The 21,047-nt window shown below is 46.1% G+C and overlaps 1 protein-coding gene across 3 annotated transcripts in view; it reads right to left on the bottom strand.

Moving 5' to 3' along the window:
- Positions 1–11,144, bottom strand: part of KCNMA1 (potassium calcium-activated channel subfamily M alpha 1) — a 742,538-nt gene extending 731,394 nt beyond the window's left edge. For all 3 annotated transcript variants that reach the window (XM_054982574.1, XM_054982573.1, XM_054982572.1), the window contains exon 1: positions 10,800–11,144. In XM_054982574.1, the coding sequence (XP_054838549.1) occupies positions 10,800–11,144 (345 nt within the window). The remainder of the gene's footprint in view (positions 1–10,799) is intronic.
- Positions 11,145–21,047: the final 9,903 nt, after the last annotated feature.

Raw genomic sequence — 21,047 nt, 5'->3', positions numbered from 1 at the left:
CACCTCTTTTTCCAGAAAAAAAGCCCTGTTCACACACCACAGCACCTTAGGCTTATGCCCTCCAACAGCTCTTGAAAACAGAATACTGGTAAATGGGATAAATCCAGAAAAGTTTCATAAAATGGTAGTCAGATCATTGTTTCCAGTTGGATTATGCCATGTTGCTGGTTTTTAAAGTGTATTTATAACATTTTTAAAACTCAACAAAAGCACTTTAAAATTTAGGAGTATTAAAAATGTGGATCCAAGCACACTAGCACACTTTCAGTTCCCCAAGGAAGGCAAACAGCATTTTATAGCCTGAAGATGGTATAATTGGAAGTCAGATGGGATGTTCTAGTACCATATTCATCTCTGGCCCTGCCATCCTCTCTCTTTCCTCCCCATTAACTGAAAACCCAAACTGTTTTCTAATGCTTCACTTTCAAAATGCAAAATTCACTTAGTCTGGTAATGCTATGCTGGATAGACACAAGTTCTCTGTTGTGAATGGTCACAACCGTTATTGGTCACCGTCACCCTAACATCCTAGGGCCTCAGTAAGAATTTGGCTGCCTGGTGCTTAAAGCCCAATCAAATTTAAATAACGTCAAACATATCCAATTTATCTTTTGTTTATTGCCATTTTATATGGAATTGCAAGGGAAACTTTACCACATTGTAGTATATTTTTAGACCCTCTCCCTATACAACATCTGGCTATGGGCTTGATCACTGGTTTCCCACATAGCAAAGGAAGCACCCCCAAAATGTTGGCCTTTCATTCCACTTTAATTTTACTTCATTGATGCCCTCTCTTTCTCCCTACCGGGGACCTGAAGTGGCTTGTATCATGAATGTGTGACAGTTCTTAGAAGACCAACTCCCTTTGTTAGATACAAATAGGAATAGAGATCCATGAGCCATTATATCCCAATCAGAAGAATGTTGCCAAGAAAGGAGTCAGAATGCAAAGGTATGATGTAGGGTTGCCAGGTCCAGGATGGGAAATTCCTGGAAATTTGGGGAGGTGGAGCCTGAAGAGGGCAGGGTTGGGGGAGGGGAGGGACCTCAGCAGAGTATAATGCCATAGAGTCCACCCTTCAAGGCAGTCATTTTCTCCAGGGGAGTTGATCTCTTTGGCCTGGAGATCAGTTGTAATTCTGGGAGATCTCCAGCCACCACCTGCAGGCTGGCAACCCTAGTAGGATGCAAAACTCCTATACAATACTTCTCATTATCTAAGGGCCATAATCCAAATTTGAGTAATTCCCTCAATCAACTATCTGTCTTTTAATATGAGAAAAAAATAGATACAGTTAACGAATAAAATAAATATTTTCTTTCTAAGTCAACTGTTTGCACTTGCAAATCTTGATTTAGTTGAAATGAAGACAAGGTTTCTACTGAGACACAATTTCATCCTTATGTTTAAAGAATATTTCCCTTTTCAAACACCCCTGAAGAATCCACTATAAACAAAACAGGAGAAACATTACCATATCAGAGATATAGTGTTCATTATCCTCAGACTGAAGTAGCTTAAATGGATTCAGCAGCAATGAAATATTGGGGGGGGGGGATGTCTGCCATCTCCTTTCAATCTAATGCATCTCCATTTCTAGAAAAATCTGAGACAAAAAGTTCTTTATGAAGTGTGTCAAATATTAAAAGAGGCCAGGACATGAGAGATTCCAGTTGCAAAACCCCGTTCTATGAATCTACGTTGGCCTGATCCATAAAACATAATTTCTCAGAACTAAAACAGATAAGCACAAGTAACACTTTATACACCTGGTTCAGCACTGAGGTCTAGTTCTTGGGGAGATGGTACATTTGCATCTGGATTATAGCACTTCAGGTTCCTGGCACGGACACAACTGAATCCTTCCCTATAATGAACCGTATCTCACACAGAAAATGAGCATATCAGGGCAGGTAAAGGGCTAAGTTAGCCCCCTTCCAAAGCTGTTTTCTATGTGCAAGGAATTTCCCATTTCCCCTTTTTTCTCCTTTTGAATATTCATTCATGTCAGTCTCCATCTACAGTCTAAACCAATACAGGTTTGCCTCTTCAGTGAAAACCAGGCATGAATGTTCAAAGGCTCCCACTTTAAAAACAAGCTCCTTATACAAAAAAAAAGCATAGCAAGAAAAAAAGCTAGCCCACAACCTTCCCGCTTGCATGCCAATTTGTAAGAGTGGGGGGGGGGGCGTTGACATTTGACACCTTCCCACATCATCACTTGCATTACAAGCCAACAACAGGCTCACAGTGCAGGCCATTCTTCTTGCTTGCCTCACCAACTGTCGAAGAATTCTCCTCCATATCAAGCCTTTTTTCCCCTTATGATTTCAGGGAAACATTCTGCACTTCCCATGCCCTAGGTATTCTGCGTTTACACTTTATGGCAGTGTGAAATATGGCTTCTGTTATGACAATCCAGCACATAGTCACACGCACTTAAACATGCCGGTTTCAAGTATTTCTAAAGGCCAGCTCAGAGCCTACATTTCCAGGGAATGGGAGGATTCAGCAGCCAAGACTAAAAACCTATTATCCTTTCATTCTTTCTTCTCCCTCAGTGACATCAAGGACAGTTAAACTGGCTTACCAGTTACTCCCTCTACCGAGAGTTCTCTAGGAACTGTAGGTCTGTATGGTATATGAACTGACGTGTTGGACTTGGACTCAGCAGAGCCAAGTTCAAAACTGCTCTGCCATGAAGTTGGATGAGTCACATACTCTCAAGCTAATTTACCTCACGGTTGTTGGGAAAATAACAGTGCCAAGAGAGAGCGATGCTCCTTGGAGGAAGGGCAGAATAAAAAAAAACTATTTGACTGATAGCTTTGTGATTGTAGGTGAGCCATCAGGGATCTCTCAAAGAAAATCCACAGCACCTCAGGACCATATTAACCCATGGCCAGGCCCTCTAGGCTTTCAGGTATTTCTGGCCCCCTCCAGCACTACAGTCTTTAACCTCACTAGCCTGACCCTGGTATGGCAGGTACTAGACCGCAGTACATAGCCTTATATCCATTTTGAGGGTCTCCTTAAGAATTCTATTCACAATTTTTAAAATATTTTTATTGCGCAAGTAGAACTCTTCAGGAAAGAACATTTTGGGGGTATAATTGTTCAATACTGTAATATTGTCAAGTGAATAACATTTTTATTATTTATTAATAATATATATAATTTACGAATAATTGTTTTAATATAAGAGACAATTTGTTTCAATTCAATAAGGAAGCAGCTAATTATCTTATTAATACAGGTTATATAAGAGAATCAATTAATTGTAATTTATGTTGGGGTGTGCCTCAGCAAAAAAAAACCTGCCAGGCCCCTAGTCCCTGCGGGGACCCCAAGTTTCGGCCTAGTCAGCCTTATGAATAATACAGCCCTGCAGCACCTCCATAATACAATTCCCCAGTATTCTCTCAAGGAAGCCATGACAGATAAGCTACTATATGACAAGAGGTTTGTTGTGTAGATCCAGTGTGAACATATTTTCTTCTCTACCCTTGCAAAAAAAAAAAAGCAGCCCACATGGTGTAACGATTAAAATGTCGGACTATGATCAAGGAATCCAGGTTCAAAACCACACTCTGCCATGGAAGCATGCTGGGTGACCTTAGCCAGTCAGAAACTCTCAGCCTAAACTACCTCACAGGGGTGTTGTGAGGATAAAATGGAAAAGGGGGAAATATTGTAAGCCACTCTGGGTACCCAACTAGGGAGAAAAGTGGGGTATAAATCAAGTAAATAAAGAAAAAATAAAAACAAACCAAAAACGCTACAAATTAGAAGTTCTGTTGTTTCCCTGAAAACGTTTCAAGCACTTTCACTTCCTTCTTCCAGATGGACAATTCTGGATGATCACAGAACTGACTTTGTTTGCTCCCAGGCGTAAAAGCAGAGTGTCAGCCTGGAGTGTGTGACCTTTTCTCTGTTTCCAGCTACTTTCAAAAAATTTCTCACATGCACACACAACAGTTGGCTGGTTCTTCATATATCTACTGTGATGTTTTTGTTCGTTTCACCTACTTTTTGAGATATACCCCTCCCCCTGCCTTTTTATAACCGTGACACCGTGGCACCAATTTCTGAGAGATAACCATGTTTGCTTGCTGCAGCAACAATTGACAAGAATCTTGAGATACTTCAAGATTAAAAAGATTTTATTCCAGCATAAATTTTCATGGACTAGATGTATGCAGTAGGCCGATTCCTGGCAGACATTTATAGATAAGGTTATTAATAATTTCTTTTTCTTCAGAAGAACTTCATATAGAAATGTGTGCCAAGCAAGTACCCACTACATACATCCATGAAATCTTACGTTGAAATAAAAATCTTAGTGAGGGAACTGCATCTTCTTTTTGTGTACGTACATGCAATCTAGCACAATAAAGCAGAATTCAACTGCTGTCTATTACTGGTGGGAGAGGGGGAAATCAAAGATTTGGAATACCAGAGATTTTACCAGTGACTCTCCAATAGGTCTCTTTAGGGGCCAGTCCTCTGGGAGTACAAAATTAAGAGTTTGGGCACAGAAATGACACATTCTTTGTTGTGCTGCCTTTGAAGTGTGTTTAGAAGCTTCCACTGGTGCAAAAGAGAGGCAGTGAAATTGCTGAGAGTTACCGGGAACATATCACACTACCAAGGAGTCCTACTGCCTGTCTGCTCTTTTCCAAATGCAATTTAAGGAGCTGGTCATTACCTTTAAAGCCCCAAATCAACTGAGGCTAGGATGCTCAATGAACTGTTTACTTCCAGGAGAATCCAGTCATTAGTTGAAATTTTCTGCAGAGGGCTTATTCTATATATGCCTAACTTCCACATTAGAGCCACCAGAGGCAAGGTCTTTTCACAACCAGCACCTCAGCTCTGCCATTTCCTTTACCCAAGGCTGCTCCCCTTGCACCAGCCTAGCACGCCTAGTTTGAGAAGTCAGGTGAAAACTGTTTCCTTTACTCAGGATTTTTGTTGTGTGAGTGAATCATGAAGCTATCGTATATGGAATCTGACCATTGCTCCATCAAAATCAGTACTGTCTACTCAGACTAGTAGTTGTTCTCCCAGGTCTCAGGTTAGAGGCCTTCTACTTGGGGGGATAAAACTCACAAATATAAAATAATCATTTTTTTTAAAAAAAAAAGTTATGAATTCACTTGATTGTCTATGCAGATGAAATCAAATCAAAACTAAAAATCTTACGCAGCCCTTCCTTGAAGGAAAAGATCTTGCCACTCTAGTATATGCCCTGGTAACATCTAGATTAGATTACTGCAACATGCTCCATGTGGGGCTGCCCCTGAAGACTGTCTGGAAGCTACAGCTGGTATAGGATACTGTAGCCAGAATGCTGACTGGAATGGATCAAAAGGACATCACTCCTGTCTTATTCCATTTACACTGGCTCTCAATTTGTTTCCGGGCACAATGCAAGGTGCTGGTATTGCCCTTTAAAACCCTATATGGCTTGGGACCAGCATATCTTAAGGACCGCCTTCTCCCATATGAAGCTACCCATTCAGTCATCTTCAGAGGCCCTGCTTCGGGAGCCCCCAACCATCTGAGGATAGACAGATGGCAACCCAAAAAAGGACATTCTCAGACGTGGCACCAAAGCTTCAGAACTCCCCTCCAGGGAGATTCATCTCTCCCCCTCTACTGCTGTCTCTCACCAGCAGGTGAGGAATTTCTCGTTTCGTAGGCATTCCCCCAACAACTGCTATTGGCCCTCCTCCTTGTTCTTGGTGTTATGTGTTTGTGTATTTTTATTGAATTATTTTTATACAATTTTAAATAAAGGTTTAAATTTAAATTGTTTAATGTTGCTTTAATTTTTTTAAATGTTTTAATATATACCACCTTGGGGACCCTATTTGGGAAGAAAGGCGGCATATCCATGTGGTAAATAAAATGAATAAATAAACACATTTCACATCATCTTTTACCTGATCCTTTTTTACAAAATGTAGATTCTGTGGATTGAACCCGGGACTTTCTGCCACTGAGCCACAGCCCCTCTCCGACAGATGGAAGCCAGGATCCCGTCTTGTGTGTTGGGTTCAGTCCACTGCTGTATTTTGGTGACAGCAAAATGAACTAAAGGATATTGTACTTTTCATTTGTACTCTCAGAACTTTCTTAAACAATATTATGTACAGTGTTTTTAATTGGTGATTGCTTTCTCTCTGAGCCACCTCAGAAACCATTTGGATGAGTTTTATTATGTGAGATAAACATATATCTCACATAATATATATGACATATACACATATATGGCAGAAAAGAAACTCCAAACAAATAATATATATGGCAACACCCATCATTTTCAAAGAAGTAGGGGATAAATTATTATTTCCCCTGGAAGACATGGTCACAGGACAAATTAGGGGGTGAGGCAAGAATACTTAGTACAGTTACTTTTGAGTTCTTGGTGGCCAAAAAAAGAACAGTAAATGATGCTAATCACCTCTACATATTGTACAGGATTTTGGTGTCTTCCAGACTCCCTCTGGATTTATTTCTCATTACCACATGTAAAGAACACTAAATATATGAAATAATAAACTTCACCAGGCCTATCCAACATTTGGCTTTCCACCCAGAGAAAGCAGCTTTCTTTTCTGAAAATATATACTTATAATAAAAACACCACTGAGGCTGCAATTCTTTCCTGGGCGTAAACCTCTCGGAATAACATGGATTACTTTTGAGTAGACCTGCTTAGGAGTGCTCCCTGAGTGTTATAGCCACAACAAATCTTTCAGACCACAACCTCACACTGATTTTTGTTTGAAAAATAAGAACGCAAATGTTTGGGGGCGGGCGGGGTGCAGGCCACTCCAGTTATTTACTTAGCATGTAACAACCTGAATTTTAGTTTCAATTTACCCTATTGCCTATACCGATCATATTTTCCACCAAAAACTGTTTTAAAATTATATAAATCTATGGAAGATAGGACACCCTTTTTAGGAAATGCTGATTATATTGTGATCTATTTAAAGAATAAATAAAATGAAGTTAGAAAACAACTGTCCCAGTGTGTAAGACATAGACTTTAAGCATGTTTCAGTGCAATCAATGAACTTCCCCTGATTTCAGCAGGATTTAAACGTGTCTAAATTTCTCAAGGTTGCTCTCATAATTCTCAGCATGATGCTTCACTGCAGTGTTATTTTCACCACTGCCGCCTCCCCCACCTTTCCAAATTAAAAATGAATCCATGTTGCACAGCCAGGTTATGCCATATCTTGGGGGAAGCCGGGAGAGCCGATGGCTGAATGTCAAATCATGACAGCAGCCTAGCAACCACGTATATTTAAAAGGTTTGTGTGTTTTATATGTATCTATGTGCCAGGAATAGCTGGAGCAGATCTATTCTTCCATTCGTAATCCGAAAAATGTGAAAAGGGGAAGGGAGAAACTCCAGCTGCTGATCTATTTTGGAGGGTCCAAATTGCCTGTCAGTTGCCACGTTAGCAAATAAATCCTTAATGGTTTTTTTTAAAATAAAAAAAATAGGCTCCTGAAAAGAAAAAAATATCCTCATGGTGCTCAATCTCACAGCTTTCAGAACACCACGGCATTTTAAGCACATTCTGCCTTCTTCGTAGTTATACATAAACTCTTAAGGGAAGGAGGGACCTGGTAAATAAGACACAAACCAATTACGATGGAATAGGTCCCATTAAGGAAAAGTGGGAGCTATCCTAGAAGGAATAATAATGTCTGATTTATATACCGCCCTTCAGGACAACTTAACGCCCACTCAGAGCGGTTTACAAAGTGTGTTATTATTATCCTCACGACAATCACCCTGTGAGGTGGGTGGGGCTGAGAGAGCTCTGAGAGAGCTGTGACTGACCCAAGGTCACCCAGCTGGCTTCAAGCAGAGGAGTGGGGGAAATCAAACCGGGCTCTCCCGATTACAGTCCTGCCACTCTTAATCACTACACCAAACTATCAGCCTCAGAACCAACCTTAGTGAGAAGTCATCACTTGACTTAAAGATGGCACCCAACCTTCCCCCGCCTCTGCCCTTTCAACCTTTCAGAGTATTTTATTTAAGATGGTATGTTTCAGGTTTCAGTAGGCCACAGATATGAAGTAAAAGTCCTGCCCACTATTACCACTTGTCCTGAGTAGAACAGCAGTGTCGATTCTGCATACACTCATCACTTGACAGAGGAGGTACCATCACAAACTGAATATTCATATGGCCTCTGACACAATGGCTTTCAAGGGAGCCAGTTCACATGTTCAGCTACAAATCTTCAAGTGCTGAGCTGAACTTACGAAGTGATGTACATGCTAAGAGAACTGGCTTACAATTAAAGGGAACAAAGAGGTCAATGCCAATGCCAAAGGAACAGAACCAGCAAACCACAACATCTGAACAACAATCTTAAGATTGAGTCTGTTACTTTTTCAAAGATTATTTCTTCTCTAACCTCACTGGGAACAGAAGCAGCAATAAGGAGAAAAAAATGTACATCCCTTTCCATAATAAATCAGATCTGGATACACAAGAAACACTTGCAAAATTTCCAGAGAAGCCGTGTTAGTTGCAGACTTAGTAAAATTGTTGATGTTATGGTTTCCTACAGCTGTTGGAAAAGGGGGAAAAAACACTGTAGAGGGAAGCTGTCGACAGGGAGCCACTGTCTTAGGTCTCACCAGCCACTATGCTTCAGGGAAGCTCGAATCTACTGACTTCTTCGGTGTCCACTGACAACAAACCCCACAATTCCACAAGGAGTTTGCTGTGCAGAGGGGGAAAGAGAGACATCCAAACTTGCTCAGCATGAATTCTAATTAGCAGATTTTGCTTGTATAACTCTTTAGGAAGAATTAAGGGGAAACGAGAGGGAAGGAGACGGATCTGAAAACGAGATCTCCTCTTCTCTTGCTGCTGAAAGCCTGAGTTTGCACAGACAAGCATTGGGTGACTCTCAAAGATAAGTGGTTTATTTTAGTTACTTGTTGTGCTCTGCCTACATGATCTTCCAGTCCATCATGCCCTATAGCTGAAACAATCTCCTTTTTTACAGAGGCTGCTGAGAATTAACACCAACCTCAAACTCCCCCACAGCCTTTTCTTTTTAACCAAAACACATTCTATTTTATAAAATCCCAGATCCCTGATTGCCAGCTGGTTGGAATGGATGCTATTCTCTTATCTGATCCCTGTTACCTTTTTCTGACGGCTGCATCCATTTTGTTTATTGATAATTACAAGCTTATCGATAACTTGGTTAGGGCTAGCGGCTAGCGTGAATACAATTTTATTCCAGTGTATCAAGTCAACAACAGGTTTTTTGTTAAAAGAGCTGAATGCAAGACAAACATGGCAGTGATAATATTGAGAACAAACTAATTGGAAAGTTTATCTTTATACAATGCCCCGTTTCCTCTTTAGCCTCAGTCATGGTAATGGCAGTGAAAAAGAAAGCAATAGTTCGATACAGAAAAGAAGAGCAACAACAACTACAAACACCATCTAGGTTTCCCTGGGTATTTCTCCCAAGGGAAAAGTCAACCTTTCAACTGCAACACATCCATGCCCCACAGCTGAACTCTTGTTCTGGCTCAACTTTCTCAAGAACTGGTGGTTTTCAAGGATCGTCGCCTTCTGAATATGATCATTTCTTTAGCATCACACAAGTCACCAAGAAAGTATCCTATAGCCTACCATACCCTATTACTAAAGAAAACCAGACAGGCAAATGGGGTGAAAATGGCACAGCCGTGAAGCCAACCTATAGTCCATTTTAGATACCACACTGAAGCCCTTATCATTATTCTATCTCTGTGGATGTACAAACACCAACAGGACATGAAGAGCCACATCGGCAGAAGGAGGAGGTAGGTGAAACAGAGAAATGGAAATGGTGATTACAAAGGAGTCAAATAAGAGAGAGAAAAGAGACTGAAGAGCCCAACCCTGTAATTTAGGATTAAGTCTCAGGGCATTCAACAGCATTCATTCACAAGTAAGTGTGCATAAGACCTGAGCCTATGAACTCTCTGAACTCAGCGAGACCTCGCTCTGCATAAACGAGCACAGGATCCAGTTGCCCGGCTGCAACCCAATACCCTTTTCTTGTAAATAAGTTCCACTGAACTGGGGGGGGGGGGGAGTGTTCCACAGCAAAATACATAGAGCCAAAATGAACAAGGCCATTTCACACATTCTGCAAGTGCCAATCTCAGTGAGCCAACCCCAGCTACTTGGTGAATGTACCCAGGGCTACTGAGGGTGCAGGGGGGAACAACAACATGCACAGGGCTCTAGTCAACTGATGGGCACAGAGCTGGGGCAAGCCAGATGATTTATTTTCACATGATGTTTGGCTTGGCTATGTCCGGGGCGAGGGCAGAGGAAATCTTTAGCTGAACCTCTGGGGGGCTCTCAGCAACCCCGAGCATAAGGACTCCTCCAGGATGGATTGGCCCTGGAGCTGACAAGGAAAGTCCCTGGCTGGGCTGCTGCCCTGGGAGGCCATTGGTGGCCAGGAGCAAGCGGAGAGAAGCAGCCTTTGCAGTGTTGGCAACACCACAGGGGACACTCGGCTCAGCCCCACTGCCAACGGCAAAGGGATGCAGACTCGCTGCCCCCACTGTCGTCGCCAGCGTAGCCAGGGGCAGAGTCTCCTGGGGCGGCTGCGAGCAACACCAAGGCCATCAGGCCGCACTTGCGCCCGGTGGTGTGTTCTCAATACACGTGTGTGGGGGGGAGGGGGTTTCCTGCTTTCTCAACAAGGCTGGAGGAGGGTGCAGGGGGGGCCGTTACCTTCTCCTTGCCCCCACAGTGACAGCAGACGGTCCACAGGTACTTGAGGGTCCTCCAGAGCAAGATGATAAAGAGCCCTCCAAAAAAGGTGACCATGGACGAGGCCAGGAAGGCCCACCACATGCGCTGCCCAGTGTCGCAGGGCACCTCCATGGTGATGGGGATAATGGGCGCCTTGACGGGCGCCGAGGAGGAGTCCGCGTTCAGGCTGCCGCCGGCGCTGATGGGGCTGCTCATCCTAATGTTGCCGCCGCCGCCGCCGCCGCCTCCCGAGTAGTAGCTGCTGCTGGAGCCGCCGCCGCCGCCACCGCCGCCTCCGCCGCCGCCGCCGCTGCCATTGGCCATGGCTAACAGCGGGCAAGGCGCGCCGCCGGGGCCCCGGAGAGCTGCTGCTGCTGCTGCTGCTGCTGCCGCCGTCGCCAGCGCCCTCCGCCGAGCCCATGCCCGGCCATGGTGCTACTGTGGAGAGGGAGAGGGGCAGGGGAGCCGCGCCAGCCGAGCCCTCCGCTCACGTCCAGGCAGGCCGGCCGGCCGGCCGGCTGCGGGGCGCCTCGACGCCGCGCCTCTCAGCGGGCCCCCATGCCGCCCGCGCTCCCTTCCGCGCTCGCCCGGCGCCGCGGGCTGAGGCGAAGACCAGGCGCCTGCGGGCTCTTCCTCACACGGCGTCGCCCGCCGGGCAGGCCAGCACCCGCCGAGCCTAATGCAGTCGCCGCCACGCGCCCGGCTGCCTCGGCGTCCTCGCTGCTGCTGCCGCCGCCGCCGCGCCGACCATCCTCCCCGCTCACCACGACTGCCAGCCCGCCGCTCCCGCGCCTCTCGCCAGCCGGGCTTGCCCCGGGCGCTTCGGGGCTGGGGGAGCGCGGGGCCGGGGCTGCGTCTTCCTCCCTGGGTGGCGGGCCCGAGCCCGGCTGCCGCCTTCAGCCGCCCCTCGCCGCCAGCTGGCCTCTCCGAACGGCCTGGCGCGGAGGCGTCTGCGAGCAGATGGAGGCGAGAGCGAAACGCGCTTTACAGGTAGCGGCGGCGGCGGCCGTGCCAGGCGGGCGGAGCCAAGGCGCAGCCCGTGTGACCTGCGGCCGCTCCAACAAGTCCTCCCGCTGGCTCGCGGAGGCGGCCGGGGGTCGCGCCTCCTCTCGCGGAGCCCTCAGAGGATTGGGCAGGCGGCGACAAACGGGCGCACGGAGCGAGGCGGAGGGAGGGCGTCGAGCCCAGCGCCTGGAGGATGGCGTGACGCGCCGCCGTCAGGCTCCCCCGCCCGCCTTTAATCCGATTTGACTCCCGATACAGCGACGTGGTTACAGCGCCCGCCCCTCAGCGCCCCGCATTCCCAATGCGGGGGGAGAAGGGATGACAAACTCCCGGGAGGGGGGAGGCGAGGGGAGACACCCCCTCCCCCCCCGGCTTGCCATTCATCCCTCCTTCCCGCCCCAGAGGAAAAGCGGCGAGGCGGCCGAGCCATTAACAAGCCGGGCGGCTGAACCGCTGAGGGGGGGGATTCGCCTCCGAAGGCGCTCTCGGGGCTGGGGGGAGGCGGGAAGGGCGAGGCGAGGCGAGGCGCGCCCGCTGGGGCCGGGCTTGAGTTGCGGAGACAGGTGCTGCGCCGTGCCGGAGCGGGGAAGCCGAGCAGCCCCCCGGGGAAGCGCGGCTGGCCTTGGGGCTTTCCGGCTCCCTCGCTGGAAGGGCAAGGGGAAGCCTTCGCTCGTCCCCACCGCGCCCCTCCAGCGGGCGGAAGGAGAGCGCGACGGGGGCGCCTCGGAGGCCGCCGCGGGACTCCCAGGCGAGCGGGGCTGGCGATGCCGCCGCGGCCGCCGCAGCATTCTGGGCAGGGAAGCTCCGAGAGGCGCCCGGGCGCGGAGTGACGGACGCGGCCTCCTGTTCCCGGCGCTCCTGCGGGAAGTCTCCATTGCAAAATAATCGTTACTTAACCTGTGACCCGCGCGGGCGGGGGGGGGGGGGCTTTGGGCACCTGTCACCGCTTTAGAAAAAACACGCGCCCGCCTTTAGCTAGTGAAGACTTCGGCATGTTTGCCCGCCGGTTGCTTGCGAGCGCTTTTTTGCTAGGCAAGGTCAGAGGAATAAACAACCGCGCGGGGGGGGGGGGTCACAACCCAACTGGCGATTCTCCAACATAAACCCTCTTGAAAAGAACAGAATCGCGGCAGGGGGTTGTGCAGGAGAGCAGCTCCTTCGGCTCCGCTTTGTTTGAGTGTTACTTATTAAATACAGATTTAAACCTTCCACCCCCTGCAGAGCGAATGTATTTGCTCTTCCGCTGGTGTTATTGGAGGAGGAGCTGGCAGAGAAGAGCAAGGCAGGGGGGGGGAGTTGGCAAATGGTGAGGATGGGGTAATGTGGGGGGCAAAGATCACCAATAACAATAGTGCCGAGAGGATGCAGGAAAGGATTCTCGGGGGCCAGGGGATGTTTGGTGGGGAAAGACCCGGTTTAAAGGAAGGAATTGCTCCAGGCACGGGAAGCAATAGGGCTTTATTTAAACCATTATGCCCCATTTATATTTCAGATTCAGGAACATGATGGTTAACTGTGAAGAGTGCTGTTTGAATGGACTCAAACACCTTCTCCATGTGGAAGGACAAATAGTACCAGGGGACGTTTTTAAATTTGGAAAGGTGGCTATGAAGTGTGGGGGGGGCATTATGTAGATTTATTAAATGATGCACAGGGTGGTGAATGAAAAATATCTTCTCCCAGAAGACAAGAAATAGGGACCACCCAATGAAAGTGACTGGCAGGAAGCTGTTCAGGATTGGCAAAGGAAGTGCTTCTCCATGTGTGCCAGAGAGCTCACTTCCTCAGATGCGCTGGAGTGTAAATCCATCAGGTACATTTATATACACAACAGACCATGAAACAGACGTTGGTTCAAAACAAGATCCTGTCCAAGGGTAATTCGTTTCTGTGAGCGTGAGACTTCCAACTGTTATTTAATAGGCAAAATGCATAATTGAGATAAGTAGACACAATAAGGAATTACAGAGGTATAGCTGATACAATTAACATAAAAAGGACAGACAAGCTATTGGCACCTCTGGTGAGTAAAATCGAAGAGTCCAGTAGCACCTTTAAGACTAACCAACTTTACTGTAGCATAAGCTTTCGAGAATCACATAGCCGGAGGAGCTGCTCTCCTGCACAACTCTGGAGAGTAAGGAATCTCAAGTCTCAGTTAAACCCCAGAAGTTACTTTTTCCTGTGTTTGCCAAGGAATTCGATCACCATGATGGCCACTAACATAGATGGTTTTAGAAGGGGACTAAACAAATCCATGGAGATCGGTCTGTCCGGCATGACGGGTCAGGGGCTCTTCCTTGCTGAAAGGTAACGGGGCCTCTGAATGGTGTGGAACAGATCTCGCCTTCCTGCTGTTTGCGTGATCTGGAAACGGGCTAGTGGAGGAGATGAACCTTTAGGTTGATCCAGCCGGGCTTCTTCTTGCTCCAGAAAATGCCAGGGTTCACATTTCAGAGGATGGAGCAAGAGGCCGAATTAACCAGGGAATGAGAGAATAAAGAAGAGAGCACGAATGAGAGAGAAGAAAGCATTTCCAAGCATTCACCGTTGCCCACACATTGCCTCGGTAACCTCTCTGATGCCGCTGCAAGGGGTGTCGCTGCGGTTGCAGCAATGCAGAAGAGAGCGGGAGGGTGTCTTCCTACGGAGTCAGGAGCTCTTCCAGGATGTCCTGATTTACTGCATGGCTTCTCAGCCATCCCAGGCTACACCACAACAGCCCTCGTTCGAGGCAAGGCAAATGTTCCCCTCACCCATAAACATTTTTACTGAGTGTTCAGGACTCAGATGATTTTGAAATTATGAACTGGAGGGGAGGTGGAGCTGCCCACCAGATGCCTTCAGAGCACAAGGAAAAACCGCTGGGTGCCTTTGTTATCTCTGGAAGAGGGAGAAGGAGATTAACAGGCCATAGAATATAAAAGATACATATTTGAATACTGGAGCACAGAGGAGCTCCCCTTTGTCCAAACTCTAAACACAAATGCTGATCATGAATAGGCGCTGGGTCTCCTTCGATACATGGCTTGCAGATTGATAAACATACAAATGGGGCCCATCCAGTGGCTCTCTTGGATTGCTCACAGCCCTCCTGCCAGCACAACTCTCCACTTAGGGTTTGGCTCCAGATGGGGAAAGGGGATCAGGAAGAAGAGACCCTTACATTTGGAGCACAGCATGTGTGAATGTCCAGGGGCGGCGCGGCAGAGGGAAGACTGGATCATACCCTTGGTATTTAGAGTTTACTATAACTGAAAGATGACATGCCGTGTCTTTGACAGTTGTCATGCAATGGCATCTGACAAGCAGCAGCCAGCGAGACTGTGTGCTTTGACAGCTGCCGAAATCAAAATAATGCTCACATGTCAAAGTCGACATGTGATGTTGGAGTACCGTGCTTGGAATTCTGAGTCCGCCCTTTGGCCCTGGAAAGCACCAGGAAGGTCCCGGATTCAGGACTGGGGTTGCCGAGCGGAGGAAGTGGAGGCTCAGGTCTTCTCCACTGAACCTTTTCTGCAATAAATAATGCCCTTTCCAGACCTGCTTTAAGCATTGGTAGGAACAAAGTTAACCATAATGTGCCTGTTCTCTATCATGGATTAAAATAGTCTGAACAGGAAAATACAGGGAAGTAAAAAACCCTTTTTTTGGCGCCGCTCCCCTGATCCATAGAACTCGTTCCAGTTGTTTTTCAGGTAACACATCAGAAGTTCAAATTCTCTTGAAGCACTTCAGGCTGAGAGGTAAAGTTACAATTCTTTCCACTGAACGCAGACTCAAAGCTGTTTCCAAAAAGAGCAACGCATACGTTTGTTAACATATCATGTCTAATACTTTTTTGCTTTGTTTCAAATTTCTGTAATCCTAGGCTGATGACATCGTTTATTAGATGTCACATCCTATTGATTGCAACAACTTACACTGTGTAACTTGTCTTGAGTTTCAGTGAGAACGGCAAACTATAAATAAAGTAAATGTATAAATAAAACAGAAAAATAATCAGTGCAACCAAAAATATTTACATGTTACTAAACAAAAATATCTGCCATCAACAAGATAATCCGGAGGATAGGGAAGGGAGCAGGGGATGTAGTGACATCTCTGCCCTTGATGGAAAGACACAGCCTCTCCCCAAACAGGAATTCAAGCATTCACTTTTTACTTTCACACTAAATTTAAACCTCACCCTTTTTTTTCCATATTCCAATTTTTTCTCTTACAATTTCAACAAGAAAAATCTAATACTGCCAAATTTTGAATTTAAAAAAATGTAATTCTACCTTCAAGTTGGACATTAGACAACGACTGCATTATTGTGGCGGCTGGCAGGGCCGTGAGAAAAACCTTGCCCTTTCTGACAACGCTTCGAAAAACAAATATTTAATTAGATTGTTCTGTCATCTTATCTTGAAGGCTCAAGGCCAATTGCTGCATTTTCAAACCACAAATACATATTCTATAGATGCAATAAGCTTTTTAAAAAAAACCCTAAGACTAACATTATAATTAAACAAGGTAGATAGATCTGAAAGCCATCCAAACCTCCCGGGGCTTCTGGAATGTTCTCCCTGGGTAAAGATCACCTCTGTCAAAAATGAGAATCAATATGGGAAGAATCCACAGGAGATAAATTATGAATTAATAACTAATTGGAACATTTAGGATTTTGCCACTCATCTTGTACTCTAGCACAGGGGATCTTAACCTCTGGGTCATTACCCAGAAAGTGGGTTGTGCAGGTCTTTTGCAGTCGGGTCACAAGTCTCAGATTCCAAAACTGAGTCTCTCTGGGACCCTTCTTCCCATGGTAGGAAAAGGGAGAGAGATTTGCTATACCCCTCCTCCTCTGCTTAGAATCTCTATTCATTCCTAAGAGATCACCTTATTTCCAGTCCCCAACAGAATGGGAGGAGATGGGGATAGCTTGAATTCATGACCTCCTGGACCTGTTCTCCCAGCGCGGTGATGGCAGATCCTAAAAGGTAGAATAAGCTGATCTCACTTCAAAAACGTTGAGAACCTCTGCCCCAACCCATGATCCTGGAAGCATCTACATTACAAGGACAGCCAGCACAGTGTAGTGGCTAGCACGTTGGACTAGGGTTTGGGAAACCCAGGTTCAAATCCCCACTCTGCCATGGATGCTTGCTGGGTGACCTTGGACCATTCATTCCCTTGCAACCTAGCCTACCTTATAGGGTTGTTATGAGGGGAGGAGAATGATGTGAGCTGCTTCAGGTCACATCTGGGGAGGAAAGTGGGGTACAAAGAACTAAATAAGGTTTTTAACATGCTTTAACTGTGCATCAACACAGATCCGATTCAACAGTGACCGTCTGTTACCTGGTCTGACTGCATGTTGACTAATCGCCACGCAACAGGGAAAGCAACCTTCTCCTGCCTCGGCGTCCCCTTGGTGCTCCCAGCTGTGCCTTTTTTAAAAAAAGAAACCAGTGATGAGGCTGGCAACATTTTCCCCAATGCACAAATGCTCTTCTCCATGGAGTCTGGAGCTCCCTACTAAAACAGTGGAGATGGGGGGATATTTCATGGGTGCTTTTCCTGTTTTCAGTGGGTGTGGCAGGAGATGGATGGCACCTTAAAGACAAAAACATTTATTATCGCATAGGATTTTGAGACAGAGCCCACAGGGCCAGATGTAGAGGCTCATGAAAGTTGTTTCTAGGTGGACATTTTCCTCTGCTGTGGCTTTTCAACTGGAGTGCTGCTTTTTTGGAGAACTCACATGATGAGGTCTGTCTTTTAATTGTCCACTTTCTAGATTTCCCCCTGCTTTACTCTGATCATTCCTGAACTTGGTTTAATGTGATCTTTCTGTCTAGATCTGCATTGCAAGCGTATCTGCATGCCTTGTGGATGGGAAAGTGTGCATTTTTAAATGTCCTGCTCACATCAGCATCATTTTATAACAACAACAACAACAACAACAACAACAACAACAACAACAACAACAACAACAACAACAACATAGATCCAGAGGAGTTAGCCATGTTAGTCTGTAGTAGCAGAATAGAAAAGAGTCCAGTAGCACCTCTAAGGCTAACCAACTTTACTGTAGCATAAGCTTTCGAGAACCACAGTTCTCTTTGTCAGATGCATGCAGCAAAGTTGGTTAGTCTTAAAGGTGCTACTGAACTCTTTTCTATTTAAAAGCAACATTCGATTTACATACTGCCCTTCAGGACAACTTAACACCCACTCAGAGCGGTTTACAAAGTATATTATTATTATCCCCACAACAATAATCACCCTGTGAGGTGGGTGAGGTGGAGAGAGCTTCTAGAAGCTGTGACTGAGCCAAGGTCACCCAGCTGGCTTCAAGCGGAGGAGTGGGGAATCAAACCTGGTTCTCCAGATTAGAATCCCATGCTCTTACCCACTACACCAAACTGGCTCTTTTCCTTGCCTAGCTGCCACATTCTCTGCTGCAAAACCAGAAGGCTTTCAAAATTTGCAATATAACTAATGCATTATAACACAGAATTGATATAGCTAAAGCACACTGGTGGGGGGGGGGCGGGTGCAGCCAATGGAAGAGGCACTTAAGTTGTAGAGTGTCTCCTTATATTGGAGGAAGGCTCCGATGTTGAGCCAAAAGGAACGGTGGGATATAAGTATTGTAAGAAATAGATAAGTAAATAAACATTGGCCAGTGGAGTGGTAAAATACTGTAGGGGCAGGGCTTTTTTTCGGGGGGAACGCAGGGGAACGGAGTTCCGGCACCTCTTGAAAATGGTCACATGGCTGGTGGCCCCGCCCCCTGATCTCCAGACAGAGGGGAGTTTAGATTGCCCTCCGCACTGCTCCAGCGGCACGGAGCAGTAAGATCCAGCCCAGTACTACTAGCCACTTCTTCATCAGTTAACTATAGCATTACACTTCATTCATGCCTGCAAGAAAGTGGAGATTTTGAAATATTGTGTTAAGTTAGCATCTGAAGATAAAATGGGACCAAAATGGAAAAGAAAAAGTAGGGGATTGTAACAGTTCAGGATGAAATTCTGGATTCTTGGGACTAAAACAGTAAGAAGATGGAGTTAATAAAGAAACTAGCATGGAAGCACCCCCAGTTGGGCCACCTTGAATGTAATTAAGAGTCACCTAAAGAACAATTACATTTAACCAGGCCTTTTTTTCAGGGGGAACGTGGGGGAATGGAGTTCCGGAACCTCTTGAAAATGGTCACATGGCTGGTGGCCCCGCCCCCTGATCTCCAGACAGAGGGGAGTTGAGATTGCCCTCCACACTGCTCCTGCGGCGCGGAGGGCAATCTCAACTCCCCTCTGTCTGGTGATCAGGGGGTGGGACCACCAGTCATGTGACCATTTTCTCTGAGGGCAACCCATTGAGTTCCACCACCTCTTTCCCCAGAAAAAAAGCCCTGCATTTAACCATCCAGGATAAGATTCTTCGTGAAAATGTGGAGTGCTGATTTTATGACTGAGGAGTAGCCATGTTATTCTGTTGCAGCCAAAAAAAACCCAAACAGAACAAAAACAGGAGATTTGTGGGACCTTAAAGACTAACAACATTTTATTCTCACATAAACGTTCATGGTCTAAAGTCTATCTCTTCAAGCTTTGCATTCTCCCCCTCCCCTATCCCTTCCTTTAGTTTTCTCCCTCATTATATGCATTAATTGACCTGACCTGGATAGCCCAGGCAAGCCTGATCTCATCTGATCTTGTAAGCTAAGTAGGGTTGGCCTTGGTTAGTAATTGGATGGGAGACCTCCAATGAAGACCAGGGTTGCAGAGGCAGGCAATGGCACACCACCTCTGTTAGTCTCTTGCCATGAAAACCCCCATCAGGGGTCGCCAAAAGTCAGCTGTAACTTGAGGGGAACAGGACTCTGTATCTTGGGATGTAGATGGATAGTTTTCCGGAGAAAGATTTCCAGACCATGGCTCAGTGCTTTGCATGCAGGAAATCTCAGGTTCGATTCCTGGCCTCTCCAGTTAAAAGATCTGCAGCAAGCACCGCGAAAGACTTGGAGAACAGCTGCCCATCACGGGAGCAATGCTGAGCAACTGGTCTAACTCTGTAGAAGGCAGTTTCGCACATTCAGACTGCGCTCAAGGTTTAATTCTTTTAAGTGGTTTAGCTTAAAGTTGCTTCTCAAAGAGGTCCTTTTTCTTTCTTATGAGGATGTCCCTGCACAGCGGTTTTAATAAGCGCTCAGATGCCACATGGACAAAGGTAGTGGAATGGAAAAAATGTAAGGTAGACAAACTGTCTGTGAGGTATGTAGGGGTAGTTATGAATTTCCTGCATTGTAAAGAGGGTGGAATAGATATCAGCCTATCAGCTCTTTATTTAGTTCTTTGTACCCTACTTTTCTACCCAGATGTGACCAGAAGCAGCACATATCACTCTCCTCCCCTCACAACAAACCTGTAAGGTAGGCTAGGCTGACAAAGGAAGGAATGGTCCAAGGTTCACCCAGCAAGCATCCGTAGCAGAGGGGATTTGAACCTGGGTTTTCGAAATCCTAGTTCAACATGCTAGGCACTACACCGTGTTTCAGTATATGAAGAGACCAGAGGGAAAGTCTCTAGAGACGCCCAAACACCCACCCCAGAACAAACAGCTGATTTTTCTATGAACTGTTAGTTGACTCGCAACTGGCTTTTCATGCATGCGCATTCTAACACAGCCCAAGAGAGACCTGCTTCCCCACCATTTTTGCTGTGCTGCTGCTCTGCTTGTCAGGCAATTGTTTCATAAACAGCTAGAAGTTCATATAAATCAATCATAAATAAGCCATGTGTTTTATAAACATTCTACCATTCGGTGTTTGTATAAGCTGACCTCAGCAAGTTTAACAGCTGCCAATCTGTTGGTGCGTGTGCAGTGTCGAAAAAAGTTAATGTGAGCCTGTTTGTCAGGCATTTGAAGTATCTAGGGTAAAACTTGAACAGACCTAGTGGTCAGCTCACATGTGATTGCGGCAGTTGAACACGGTAAGTTCACCTTTCAAACATGTTCAGTGTGAAATGTGCAGCATTCCTTCCAATCTCTGCTCACCCATGAATCTTATCAGGTTAGAACCCTTACCTCTGAATAACATGTCTTATAGTGAGGGTAACAGCTTCTTGTTGAAAGGGTGGGATAAAAAATGTGGACCAAAAAATAAATTCACATGCATTTCGTCTACTTTATAGTGAGATTTTATTTGATTATTCATTGCCAATTAAA

Source organism: Eublepharis macularius, chromosome 6 (genome assembly GCF_028583425.1).
Source record: "Eublepharis macularius isolate TG4126 chromosome 6, MPM_Emac_v1.0, whole genome shotgun sequence".
Lineage (NCBI taxonomy): Eukaryota > Metazoa > Chordata > Lepidosauria > Squamata > Eublepharidae > Eublepharis > Eublepharis macularius.
This window is presented reverse-complemented; position numbering and strand designations above follow the sequence as displayed.